Raw genomic sequence first — 14,208 nt, 5'->3', positions numbered from 1 at the left:
AGGAAGGCATTGTAGGTGGAGGGAAGAGCACATGCAAAGGCATGGAGGTATTAGCATGTCAAGTTTAGGAAGCTTTAATATTAATATTAAAAATGGCTTTAGTATATAGTGCATGTGAGGGAGTGGCAAGAGAGAAAGCTGAGTAAGTGGGCAGATGTGATTTCATGAAGGACTTTGAATATCATCCTCAAGGCTGGGGTGCCATCATGGATGAGGCAGAATCCTTGAGAAACATGTTTATAGCTCTAACTCTTCATTTGTATATCAACAATTCTCAAATTAATAGCTCTCACCCAAACCTCACCTTTGAGCTCCAGAGCTATATATCCAACTGCCTTGTTGCCCTCTCTAGAATGTCTAGAATGTAAGCATCATGAAAGCAAGTATTTTACTCCCTTTGCCCTAAGCTATATCTGCACTACCTAGAACAGTGCCTGGCAATAATTTATCGAGTGATTAAATAAAAATGAGTGATTCCCTACTATATCTCAGAGCCATCTCAAACTCCACATAAATCCAATTCATGATCTTCTCCCTCTAACCTGCCCTTCTCCTAATGTTCCCTATTTTTTAAAATAATTTTTTAAAAAATTTTATTTAGTTTTGGCTGTGTTGGGTCTTCTTTGCTGCACACGGGCTTTCTCTAGTTGTGGTGAGCGGGGGCTATTGTTCGTTGCAGTGTGCAGGCTTCTCATTGCCATGGCTTCTCTTGTTGTGGAGCACAAGCTCTAGGTGCGTGGGCTTTAGTAGTTGTGGAACATGGGCTCAGTAGTTGTGGCTTCTGGGCTCTAGAGTGCAGGCTCAGTAGTTGTGGCACATGGGCTTAGTTGCTCCGCGGCATGTGGGATCTCCCTGGACCAGGGATTGAACTGTGTCCCCGGCTTTGGCAGGCGGATTCTTAACCACTGAGCCACCAGGGAAGTCCCCCTAATTTAATGTTCCCTATTTAAGTGATTGGCACCAACTATTTAATTTCACAAGCCAGAAACCTGGGTGTATCTTTGACATATTCCTCTTTCTCACCTTTCACATCCATTTTCTCACCGAGACCTAATGATTTCTTGACGTTTCTTCATATGTCCATTTCTCTCCATCTCCACTGCTCTAGTCCAAGCTACCATCTCTCTCCTCATTCTGTACAATACTAGTAAACTTTCACCCTTTACTCTTGTCCCTTTTCAATCTGTTCTCTGTGTTGGAGTCAAAAAAACCAAACAAACCCACAAAATCTGATTCTGATATTCCTGTTTGGAACCAGTTGCTCTTTGGATAAAGAACAAAACCCTTAACATGGTCTACAAGGCCCTGTGTGCTCTGGCCACTGTCTAACCCAATAGCCACATCTCATGCCACTTTTTTGGATTCTGTTCTTAGTTGCATTGGCTTTTTAAATTCTTCCAGTGAACCATGCTTTCATCTGTCACAGTTATAATGTATAATTAGTAGCTTCTAATACATATTATAAAATGGAATGCCTATTGTCAGAGAAACAAATGTATCAATACCTTTGAGTTGATATTTATAACCCTGAAAGGGTGATGTTCTGTGTAGCATTCTTTTCTTGAAAAGAAAACTGTTTGTGAATTATTTCAAATAAGCTCAAACATTTTCAGTTATAATTTGTTCGTCTTTCAGATTACATATCACGTATCTCAGTTTTCCCTCAAGTAAGTTAAATACTTATAAGCTACATTTATTCTTATTTTAAAGTAAGAAAACATTGTCTTGTAAATTTAAGCCATTTGATTTTTTAAAAAGTGCTGCAGTAAGAAGCAAGGATGTATTGGAAATATAGGAAATGCCTTAATTAAAAAAAAAACTAGGCTTTATATGAAAGTAGTGACTTAATCAATATAAGTGGAAGCCTCCATTCTGAAGATAATTGCCACTTCTTATATGATTTCAAATCACACTCTCTGATTACAAATGAAACAAGTCTTGAATAGTCTCATCAAAACTGACTTGTGTTACTAAGTTATTGTTCTTAATTGTGAGTGTCTGGGGGAGTTTATTGTTTGGTTTTGTGTGATAATTTTTATTGTTGTATATAAAATATAAAATATAAAATATTTTGTAATTAAAATATTTATAGAGTATATTGTATTCTATTCTGTAAAATGAAAAATTGGTTTGCTCATTTCCAATTCAAGTTGTATTTAATCACTTAAGTAACTTTAGCAGATAGTGCACCATATAATACGTACTCATTACTTATTTTTCTTTAACTTCTTTTCTTTATGTCAGAACAAAAGTCTAAACTTACAGAAGAATGCAATCAAGTGATGGCTTTTTCTTTAGAATCTGAATATGGAGGCCACAGGAACAGATGAAGTTGACAAACTGAAAACTAAATTTATATCTGCTTGGAACAACATGAAATATAGTAAGTATCAAGATTTGAAAATTGTATAAATCCAAAGAAATATTTGAAGACATGTATTATCTCCTGTATTAAGTCACTGACAATTGTTGAGATTCTCTTTGAATGAAATATTTCTGTAAGGAATGTAGATAAGAATACTACCTGAAGAAAGAGCCAAATACCATCATAAACATTACTTAGAAACTCAGGCATATCATATGGTCCTTTAAAAAAGAAAATTCCAAAGAAGATAGAATTTATTCAGGTGATGATAATACCTCAGGTTTTCAGACTCAGCATCAGGCAACCTCATGTATGAACCAGGAAGCAAGCAAAATAGACCTCTGAACGCACAAAGCAGACCATTTAAAGTTCACATGCTGATGCGTATGACTTTCTTCTAGGAACACACTCAGATCCTTATTTCTATAACTTAGTTACTCTTGATTTGCATACAAATCCAATAAGGATCATATGGTGGTTTTGAAGCCCACTTAAGACTAGAAACAAATTGGAGATGAAAAATCCTTCAAAGATGGAGAAATACTCAGCAGAACCAGTTTCAACCGGAAGAAGTTCATATCCATAAGATAGGAATGATAAAATTTAGTAAAACCCCTTAACAGTGTAAATTCAAGTAAAACACAATTGGCTGTTGGTTCCTGGTTCATTGGAAGTCATGGCCAGCTAGCTATTTAGGCAGTTAAAACTTGATAATAACTTGACATTGTATTTTGAAGATTATAGACATTAATTTTTTGAAAAATTGAGATTTAAATCATATACTACTAAAATTTACCTTTTTAAAGTGTATGATTCAGTGGTTTTTAGTACACTCACAGGAATGTACAACCATCATCACTATCTAATTCCAGAACATTTTCATCACCCCCAAAGGCTACCTTGTACCCATTAGCAACTACTCCCTATTCCTCCCCACCTCTCTCCAATCCCTGGCATCCACCAGTCTACTTTTTGCCTCTCTGGATTTGCCTATTCTGGACATTTCATATAAATGGTATCATATAACTTGTGGCCTTTTGTTTTTGACTCCTTTCACTTGACATAACGTTTTGAAAGTTAATTCATGTTGTAGCCTGTATATATCAGTACTTCATTCTCTTATACGGCTGAATAATATTTCATTGTATGGATATATCACATTTTCTTTACCCACTCATTAGTTGATAGATGTTTGGGTGGTTTCCACTTTTTGGCTATATGAATAATGCTGCTGTTAATATTGTATACAAGTTTTTGTGTAAACATATGTTTTCAGTTCTCTTGAGTATATACCTAGGAGTAGAATTGCTGGATCATATGTTTACCCTAAGTTTAACTTTTTAAGGAACTACTAAACTGTTTTCCAAACTGTTTGCACCATTATACATTCCTACCAGAAATGTTTGAGGGTTTGAATTTCTCCACATCGTCAGCAATACTTGTTAATATCTATCTTTTTAATTAGACCCATTCTAGGGAGTGTGAAGTATCTCACTGTGAGTTTGATTTGCATTTCCCTGATGAACATATGAAGTTAATCTTCTTTTTATGTATTTATTAGTAATTTGTATATATTCTTTCAAGAAATGTCCATTCAAATCTTTTGCATGTTTTAAAATTGGGTTGTCTTTTTATTATCGAGTTGTAAGAGTTCTTTATATATTCTAGATAAAAATCCCTCAGCAGATACATGATTTGCAAATATTTTCTCCCATTCTTGGATTGTCTTTTCACTTTCTTCATAGTGTCCATTGAAGCATAAAACTTTTACTTTTTGATGAGGTCCAGTTTACCTATTTTTTTTCCCTTTGTTGCTTGTGCTTTTGATGTTGTATTTACGAAACTGTTGCTTAAATCAAGGTCATGAAGATTTGCACCTATTCTTTAAAGAGTTTTTATCTTTTTAGCTCTTATATTTAGGTCTTTGATCCATTTCAGGTTAATTTTTGCATATGATGTGAGGTAGAGGTTCCACGTTATTCTTTGTATGTGGCTATCTGGTCTCAGCACCATTTGTTTAAAAGAATATTCTTTTTCCATTGACTGGTCTTGCCACAGTTATCTGAAATCAGTTGACCATAGATGTAAGGATTGATTTCTGGACTCTCAATTCTATTCCATTAATCTGTATGTTTGTTCTTATGCTAGTAGAACATTCTCTTATTACTTTAGCTGTTTGTAAAATTTGAAATTGGAAAGTATGATTCCTCCAACTTTGTTCTTCTTTTCCAAGATTGTTTGACTGTTCTGGATTCCATGCATTTTCCATATGAATTTTTGATCCTCTTATCAATTTCTGCGAGAAATCCAGCTGGGATTTTTATATAGATTTTAGTGAAATCTGTAGATCAATTTTTAGAGTATTGGCATATTAACAGAGTATTGCCATATTAAGTCTTCCAATCCATGGACATGGGATGTCTTTCCATTTATTTAGGTCTTTAATTTCTTTCAATGATGTTTTGTAGTTTTCTGTGTGCAAGTCTTGGCACTTCTTTTGTTAAAGTTATTCCTAAGTATTTTATTCTTTTCAATGCTATTTTAAAATGAATTTTCTTCATTTCATTTAGACTCTTCATTGCTAGTATATAGAAATACAATTGATTTTTGTGATTTGATCTTGTATCTTGTAAACTTGATAATCTCTTTTATTCTAATAATTTTTTTGGATTCTTTAGGATTTTCTGTGTGTAAATCATGTCATCTGCAAACAGAGGCTTATGTTCTTTTTCAACCATTTAATCTGATGGATAGGTTATGTGGTGAAGATTTCATTTATAAGGTCTGAACATTGTCATACAGGTACTCAACACATTTCAGTAGTGACCTAGGAATTGTTATTTAACCTATTATTTACATATGTGTAGCTTTCCCTATCTAGATATTTAAGTGGACATCATAAGATTATGGTAATCCCTAATCTCTGAAGAACAGATTGTTCAGGGTAGCTACATGTTCTAGATAGTTTTAAGTTATAGAGTAGTATTTTAGTTTTATTTTTATTGGTGAAAATTATTCTAAAATGTTGAATGTATTTTCATTGTTTAGAGTCTGTGTAGTATGGATGGTTTAAGAAGGATTAAAATCGATTGAGCACCCACTAGTATGTTGTAGTTTATGTACCTTCTCATTTAAATTTCATCTTTCTGAGTTAGATATCTTTCTGAGATTTAAATCTAATATGTTTCTAAGGTATTCTTTTTTTGCAAATTAGAAAACTGAGATTAGGTGACATATTCAAGGTCATATATCTAGGTAAGTCTTGAAACTTGTATTCAAACCCAGCCTCCCTTGCTCCCTATTCTTGCTGTTCTCTGAATACACTGAACATAATTTAGGAATACTTTTTATCAATGACAATATTATTATATAAAGATGGAACTAGAAATGGCATAGCACTTAACAAAACTGGACCTTACTTTCTTTTCAAAAATGTTTCATTTTTGCTTCCCCCCCCCACATTTACATGTCTTTATGAGGTATGTAAACTTGATTTCCTTTTTAAAATATTAAGAAGTAAATCATCCTTCTGGGTGTTTCTGTTCCTCCAGAAAATCATTATTATCTCTACTATTTCTATGCTCTTTGGCTTGTTTGCATCTTTTAAAGCCTGACTTGTGATTTTCAGATTGCTAACTTAATGGACTATCGGTTTTTTGGTAACATTTTGTTTATGGTAGCTAGGCTCCAAAGACGGTCCTCAGTGAATCACATCTTGTGTTGTCTCTTTTCTCATATGAATCTGGGCTGGCTTGTGTCTCATATCAACCAATAGAATGAGTTAGAAATGAAGCTATGTCAATTCTAGCCTAGCCATTAAGAGACAACTTCTGCCTGCTGTGTGCACTATAACTCATTGCTCGTGTAAAATGTAGATCGTTGTAGAGCCTCAGGCTCTGACTTGTCAGATTCACCTTTCTTTTCTTTCGGAAGGACTGGTGACTGGTAAGAGGGTATACAGGTAGAGGGTAAAGCATAGGGAGAAAGAGAGAAGTTCCTCCTTAAAGGTTTTTTGTTTGTTAGTTTTTGAGGTTGTTTTTATGAAGTTCTTAGGATTTGCTTTGGAAATACTGCCTTTTGGGGAGAGGGGATTGTTATCATTTTGGGGATTAGAATCATTCTCGTATGGTACTAAAAATACTCCTATGGTACTAATAATACTCCTATGAAACAATGTCTGTAAAGCACCTAGCTTAGTTCCTAGTGTAAAATAGATGGTAAGTAAATACTATTTTCCCATTGGAGTTCAGAGAAGAGAATGAGAGATAGGTGGGAAAAGGAAAAGATGTTTTAGAAGTGTGTGTTTGAGTCAGAAGAAGAAGATTTAAGTGGATTTAAATGGGCTGATATTGGGGAGGATATTTTTGTTATGGAATAGTATGAACCAAATAGTAAAGCCCACTTTGAGTATAGATGAGAAGTAGTGGAAAAGATGGCTGTAAAGGTAATTTGTATCATATTGTGGAAAGTCTTTAGTATCACAGAGAAGTTCATTATAAATCTGTTAGGTAATGAATCATTGAGGATGGTTTTTGAGCAGACAAGTTACCTAATCAAAGCAGAGCCACAGGGAGATTAATTTGGCAGGGATATGTGGCATATGCTAGAGTGGGGAAAAACTGATTACAGATAAGCCATTTTAGGGGAGTATTGCAGTAATCCAAAGCCTGATTACTGTATTTGACTTTCCATTCTTTCTTTTTTTTTCGGCTGTGTTGGGTCTTCATTGTGGTGCTTGGGCTTCTCACTTGCAGTGGCTTCTCTTGGTGCGGAGCACGGGCTCTAGGCTTCAGTAGTTGCAGCATGCAGGCTCAGTAGTTGTGGCACGCAAGCCCTAGAGCATGCGGGCTTCAGTAGTTGTGGCATGTGGGCTCAGTAGTTGCAGTGCGCAGGCTCCAGGGTGCGCGGGCTTCAGTAGTTGTGGCACGCGGGCTCAGTTTTGTGGCTCGCGAGCTCTGGAGCACAGGCTCAGTAGTTGTGGTGCACATGCTTAGTTGCTGCACAGCATGTGGGATCTTCCTGGACCAGGGATCAAACTTGTGTCCCCTGCATTGGCAGGCAGATTCTTAACCACTGCAGTACCGGGGAAGTCCCTCCATTCTTTATTTTTCACTACCAAACTCAGATACTTGCATGATTTTTATTATAAATACATATTTTAATTTACTTGTTCTTTATGCTTATTTGTATTATAGTACTTAAGGGAGCACTTTCATAAAAATCACTCATTTAAAATTTTGTAACAACTCTGTTAAATATAAATGTTGGCCTGCTTAAGACTAGACCTAAGTCTCTTAACTCCCAATTTCAGATTCTTTTTATTTATATGTACTTGCATTTTAGGAGCTGCTTTTAAGTCTGCCATTAGCACTCAGAAATTTCATACACTTAGGAATATTCAGGAATGTAATGGACAAGTGCTTTTCTTAGGAAATTGAGAACTATTAATGGCATCGTAAAAAACCAAAAGGATAGTTCCTTTTAGATATAGACAGTTTAGTAGGAAGAAAATTGGAAGAATTAGAGTTTGCAACTAAGAGTTGAGGATTGGGGATTGGAAGGTGGAAAATTGAGATGAAAATGTCTGAAAGCTTTATACATCACTTTCAGAAATCCTCATTTGGCTGAAATGATGGGGTAAAAACAGATTTCCCTAGGAAACTTCAGAGATCCACTTTTATCATAAGCATTAGTGTACTGTGTGATCTTTTCCCTAAATTACTTCACTGGAATATTCAAATACTTTAAACCTTTAAAATATCTAAAATGGAAGAAGATATAAGAAATTGGTAAAATTTGTTGCCTTTGGGAAAAGAGGTTGGTGTCAGGGAAACTGGAGTAGAATTTGTACCTTTTAATTTTTATACCATAAGAACATTGTGATCTGTTTGAAAATAAATTAAAACTAAAATTTTTTCTCTGCCATGTTCTTTAAGTGGGCAGAATGTGGTTAAAATACTTTGCTTTATTTGAAAGTAGCATAAGTGGCCTGTATTTTCAGTTCATTGTCAAAATACTTTTGCTACACTTGTAAAAAATGCACATCCATAATTGAGAATTGGTGATTTGAAATTAAATAAAAGAAAATGCTGCTGAACTTTTAGTCTGAAATCCTTTAATTGCAAAACTGTTTTTCTCTTTTTCTCATTTAGGTTGGGTGTTGAAAACAAAGACATATTTTAGTAGAAATTCCCCTGTATTATTGCTTGGAAAGTGTTACCATTTTAAATATGAAGGTAAGTGCTAAATTTGTAATCCATTTAAAAATCTTTGTAGAAATTCATTGTGTAATTGTTTTCATTATTTTATTTCCAGATTAACCTACTTCTGACATATTTCTTTTTGTTTTTTACTTCCAGTTATTTTTATTGTGGTAAAATACACATATCAAAATTTACCATCTTAGTCATTTTTAAGTGTACGGTTCAGTGGTATTAAATACATTCATAATGTTGTGCTACCATCATCACCATTCATCTGTAGAACTCTTCATCTTGTAACACTGAAATTCTGTACCCATTAAACAATAACTCCTCATTCCTCCCTTCCCTTCAGCCCCTGGCAACCGCCATTCTACTTTTTATGCCTATGTTTTGGAATATATCTTTTAAAAACCTGTATTTTATGTAACACATAAAATACTGCCATATGGTTTGGGTTTCTTGTGAATTCCTTGAAAATAAAGTTCATACCGTCATACACCATTTGTTATATCCCTCATAATTTTGGACTTACCATATGAGTGCTAAGTAAATATTATTTGAATCAATATCTTAATATTCTTTATCAAGTTCTCTGATGATAATTTTAAAGTATATGATAATAACTTAAAGTATCACGTTAGTTAACGTAAAAAATGGTAAGTTTTACAATTCTTAAGGATGCTCCAATTTCTGGAATTATTTACTGTATTTGATGTTTCTGAATTTTCATATATGTTCATCCTTTCTATAATTATCATATATTTTCTTTTAATAATTTATGTCCCCTATTGAGTGCCTACTATGTGTCAAGCATCATGCTAAACTCTTTGGGAAATGTCTTTAATTCTCACAACAAGCCTACAAGGTAGATTTAAGTGTCCCTATCCTATGTGTTTGAAAGCCAGAGTTTAGAGAAGTTAAATAATTTGTCCAAAATCACACAGGTATTAGATGACAGAGTTGAATTTTAAACCAAGACTATGTTTCATTTTAATACTGGCATTCTTTGTACTATATGTCTTTGCTTGGTATTTTGTATGTATGAGTGTGTGTGTTTTGTGTGTGTTTGTGTGTGTGTGTGAGAGAGAGGAGAGGGGAAGAATGTATGTGACAGTATGTGATTATCAAGGCTTGTATTCATTTTTTGGTTGATCTTTTTTGGTCACATCAGCAATTGTCTAAAGCCTAAATGGTTTGTAATAGTAACAGCTGACATTTATTGAGTATTTATAATACGCCAGACAGGATTTTTAAGTAGTTTACATGTATTAACTCATTGAGTCCTCACAGTATTCTTGAAAGATGAGTAGGAAGTTGATGGATAAAGAAGGCATGCATTTTAGGTAAATAGAATGGCATGGTGAAAGCAATAGCACTGAGATGTTAGACAGTATATATAGGAAACAGAAGTGTCCAGTGTAACCATGGTGGGAGAGAATTATGAAAAGGATCAAATTATGGAGGAGCATCTTGAATGCTGTGCTGAAGAGTTAGGTCATTTGTTTACAGGCAGAGGAGAGTATGGGCTTTGGGATGAGACATATGTGGGTTTGAATTTTGGTTCTTTTTGCTGATTAGTTGTTATTTTTGGCAAGTTATGTAATTTCCCTAAGTATTAATGATACCTATTTCGTAGGCGTTTAGTGATATGCCTCGTACATGTAAGCATTCTAAATGATATTATTATTCATGATAAAAGGAATGTGAGAAAAAGTTATTAGAATTCTTTTTAAGGATAGCATTATATATTTTTTGGAAGAAATACTTTGAGCAGTAAATGGATTCTTGGGGGTCCTCAACTCAAGAGATGAAAAGTAAATGATATAGGAGATACAAATGAGACAAATAGAAGACTGTTTTGTTTTGGACTAAGAGTCGGGATACAGGGAAAGACAAGGGTATGGGGCTCGGGAGGGAGAAAGGAGAGCGAGCCAGAAAGATGGTTGGATTCTGCATGTCCACTGAGAAGTTTCCTTGATGTGCTCTGGTCTTCAGTAAAGTCAGGTAAGTTTATGAAATGCTTGGTGTAGGAAAAGTTCTTTTGGAAAGGGGGTGGATTTGGCATCTGGAATGAAAAATGCATCTCATATCATTGTAGGAGTTAGAAGAGGGAGGGGAGGAACCAAGAGAGTTTAAGCTGTGTAGAATTAACAGAAATCTGGGGGGGGCTAGCTTGAACTTCTACATGTCACAGAATTTTTGGTTCAAGCAAATTTTCTAAGTTATCAGAGAGATAGGGGGTGGTGTACCCAGCTTCTTAACTACAATGGTTATTATTATCCTAGGTTTTTGAACAACAAAATACCAGAATTCATTTAATTATTTTCAGTGATCATGTATTGAGAACATGCTAGCTAGGACATTGATCTTGCCCAGAAGGAGCATATGATAATCATAACTAAATACATGCTTTAGAAAAATAACTGATAGCAATGTAGAAGAACCATTGGAAGTCAGTTATCAGGCAAGGTACGATGACTCTGATATAGGGCAGTGGAAATGGAGAGGATTGACTTGAGATATTTTAAGGTAGACACCATAGCATCTGACAAATGATTGGATTTGAGGTCATGAGAGAGAGAAGATAAAGAATACTTAAAGACTACTATCTTGGATTATAGGTAGTGTTAGTAACCAAATGTGATATACTAGAGGAAGCGTGGATTTTGCAGGGACATGTAGTGTTTGAAGTAGGCCGTTCAGAAGTAAACAGTCTGAATGAAGTAGGTGGTTTAGAATTGGTTGGCTAGTTATTTTCAGTTTCATTTGAGGCTAATGAATAAGGTCACATTGATGGAAAGTATAGGTGGAGAATATTCATCTTTAAGGATCTACTGATGAAGAAGAATCAGTGAATGAAATTGAGAAGGAGTAGGCAATATATAGGACAAAACCCATGATAGTATTTTATCATAGAGACTGAAGGAAAGAGATTTTCAGGAGAAAAGTTGGGACAAAGTGCCTAATGCTCAAAAGAGGTTAAGCAGGAAAAAACCTGATTAGAGGCTGTAGGATTTGTCAATGAGAAATTGCTGATGACTTTTGAGAGATCAGTTTCACTGGAGTGGTAAGGATAGAAAAGTAAAAGCAGTAAAATTAACAGCAGCTCACCTGCATTTACTGAGTGTGGCTCTTTGTTATGCATGAAAGCCAAAGTGTATTCTATTTATTTGGCTATATTGGGTCTTCATTGTGATGCACGGGGTTTCTCGAGTTGCGACGAGAAACTTCTTACACCTTTCTAGGAATTTTTTGGTATCCTCAGAGAGGGGGAGGCCCTTGTACTTAAAAGCGTACAAATTTTAGTGAGTCAAGTATAATTCTGAAAACAGGAGAAATAACACTGAATAAGATCAAATACACATTTGAAAAGAGATTTAAATATACATTTTGAAAATAAGAGGAGTCATAATAATCAAGATAAGGTAAAAGGGAATTAGAATATTTGTTCAGAAAAACAAAGGGATTATGACATGGTGGAAGTCACGTATTAAGGATTTTTTTTGTTGTTAATGAAGTTTTAAAACTTTTGAAATATATGACATAAAGGTCTATTGATTATGGGGGGCTAATTTTCTTTATTATTTCTCCTATTGTGGGTATACAAACCCATATTATGTAAAGGTTTATTAATCCTATAATTATGGTATGACTTTGGTGAATTTCTATTTCATAACACTTGTCCTAAGGTTATTGCCCTGTTTTGTCATGACTTTCTTTATAGCTTCAACAGAAATATAATATTCTGTTTATCGCATTTGAAATATTTTAATGCTAGCCTTTTCTCTCTGTGTGTCATTATGTACTCACAGCTTTTTAGATTTACTGTGCATTGGTCAATCTCCACCAGATTTTCTCTTAGGTGGTTCAGGACATGATGGGCCCAGAGACCATTAAGGAAAAACTGTATCTGTGGTTATCTCTAGTATACCAGTTCTGTCTTAGGGACCCAAAGGATTTAACATGAATAACAGAGATAAGGCTCTCTCCTTCCTAATTTTGGGGCTGAGGAGCATCTATAGACAATGATTCTAAGCTATGGACAAAAAAACCCCAAAATAGTGCGTGGAAAAAAGGGGGAAAAAAAGCTTTTTAAAAAGTAGAGAGGGTAGCGCAGAGGCTAGAAAATAATAAAAGTTTTTTCTGCACTGAAACCAGCCCAGGGTGGAGCTTTGCCTAGGGATGTTTTTATAGGACATAAAGGGCATGAAAGTAAGGTATCAAGGGGTCTTCCTTTGCGCGCTCTTGGTTCTTGTACTATCTTTACTATTTTCAGGGATCTTCGTTATTCCACATGTTGCCAAGATTATGCCCAAATGTTGTGGAAATAAGATCCCACAATTTGGAATTTTTTGAAACATGACTTTTGCCATTTAGTAAGAAAGGGTGTGCAGGATGCAATCAATTATTTATAGGTATATTACTTAATTTGGAAAATTTCCAGATCTCGTTCTGTTATTGATTTTTAATTTAATTCCATTGTGGTCAGAGAAAATATTTTTATGACTTTAATCTCTTTGAAGTTATTGAGACTTGCTTTATGGTCTAAATATGGTATAACTTGGTAAATGTTCTTTGTGTGCTTGAGAAGAATATGTATTGTTACTGGAATGTTCTATAAGGGCAGTTAGGTCAAGTTGGTTGAGTTCAAGTCTTCTCTATTCTTGCTCTGTCCTACTTGTTCTACCAATTTTTATGAGAGGGATATTGACATCTCTGACTATAATTGTGGATTTGTTTATTTCTCCTTGCAATTCTATCAGTTTTTGCTTCTTCAATTTTGAAGCTTTGTTATTGGGTACATTAACATTTAGAGTTGTTATGGTCAGTTAATGAACTGACCCCTTTATAATTATAAAACCCTTCTTTATTCCTGGTGATATTTTTTTGGTCTGAAATCTACTTTGTCTGATATTAAGCTTTCTTTTGCTTAGGGTTATATGGTATATCTTTTTATGTTCTTTTACACTTAATCTATTTTCTTTATATTTAAAGTTTGTTTCCTGTAGGAAGTAAATTGCTGGGTCTTGCTTTTTTATACAATCTGATAATCTCTGCCTTTTAATTAAGTTGTTTAGACTACAGGCAAACCTCGGAGATAGTGTGGGTTTGGTTTCAGACCACTGCAATAAAGCAAATATTTCAATAAAGTAAGTTGCACAAATTTTTTGGTTTCCCAGTACATATCAAAGTTATGTTTATATTGTATTATAGTCTATTAAGTATACAATAGCATTATGTCTAAAAAAATAATATATGTACCTTAATTAAAAAATACTTTATGGCTAAAAAATGCTAATCATCATCTGACAACACAGGGTTACCACAAACCTTCAATTTGTAAAAAACGCAGTATTTGCAAAGCACAATAAAGTGAAGAACAAAAACAAGGTATGCCTGTATTCACATTTTATATGATTATTGATATAGTTAGGTTTGTCTGTTATCTCACTATTTGGTTTCTATTTGTTAAATCTGCTCTTTGTTCCCTTTTCCTCTTTTTCTACCTTCTTTCAGATTGAATATTTTTTGATTTCTATTTTATCTCTTTGTTGGCTGATTAGCTGTAACTTTTTATTGTGTTATTTTACTGGGTTACTTTAAGGTTTTAGGGTATATCTTTAACTTATCACAGTCTAC

At 34.3% G+C, this 14,208-nt stretch overlaps 1 protein-coding gene across 10 annotated transcripts in view; it reads left to right on the top strand.

Moving 5' to 3' along the window:
- ATG4C (autophagy related 4C cysteine peptidase) overlaps nt 1–14,208 on the top strand; it is a 135,883-nt gene that overhangs the window by 21,653 nt on the left and 100,022 nt on the right. For all 10 annotated transcript variants that reach the window (XR_012324496.1, XR_012324498.1, XR_012324503.1 and 7 more), the window contains exons 2-3: nt 2,245–2,383; nt 8,518–8,601. Coding sequence is in view for 4 of the 10 variants with exons in the window: in XM_033865606.2 (XP_033721497.1) it covers nt 2,308–2,383; nt 8,518–8,601 (160 nt within the window). In the remaining 6 variants the exon portion in view is untranslated. The remainder of the gene's footprint in view (nt 1–2,244; nt 2,384–8,517; nt 8,602–14,208) is intronic.

Source organism: Tursiops truncatus, chromosome 1 (assembly GCF_011762595.2).
Source record: "Tursiops truncatus isolate mTurTru1 chromosome 1, mTurTru1.mat.Y, whole genome shotgun sequence".
Classification (NCBI taxonomy): domain Eukaryota; kingdom Metazoa; phylum Chordata; class Mammalia; order Artiodactyla; family Delphinidae; genus Tursiops; species Tursiops truncatus.
The sequence above is the reverse complement of the archived record's forward strand: the minus strand, read 5'-3'. Positions and strand labels throughout refer to the sequence as shown.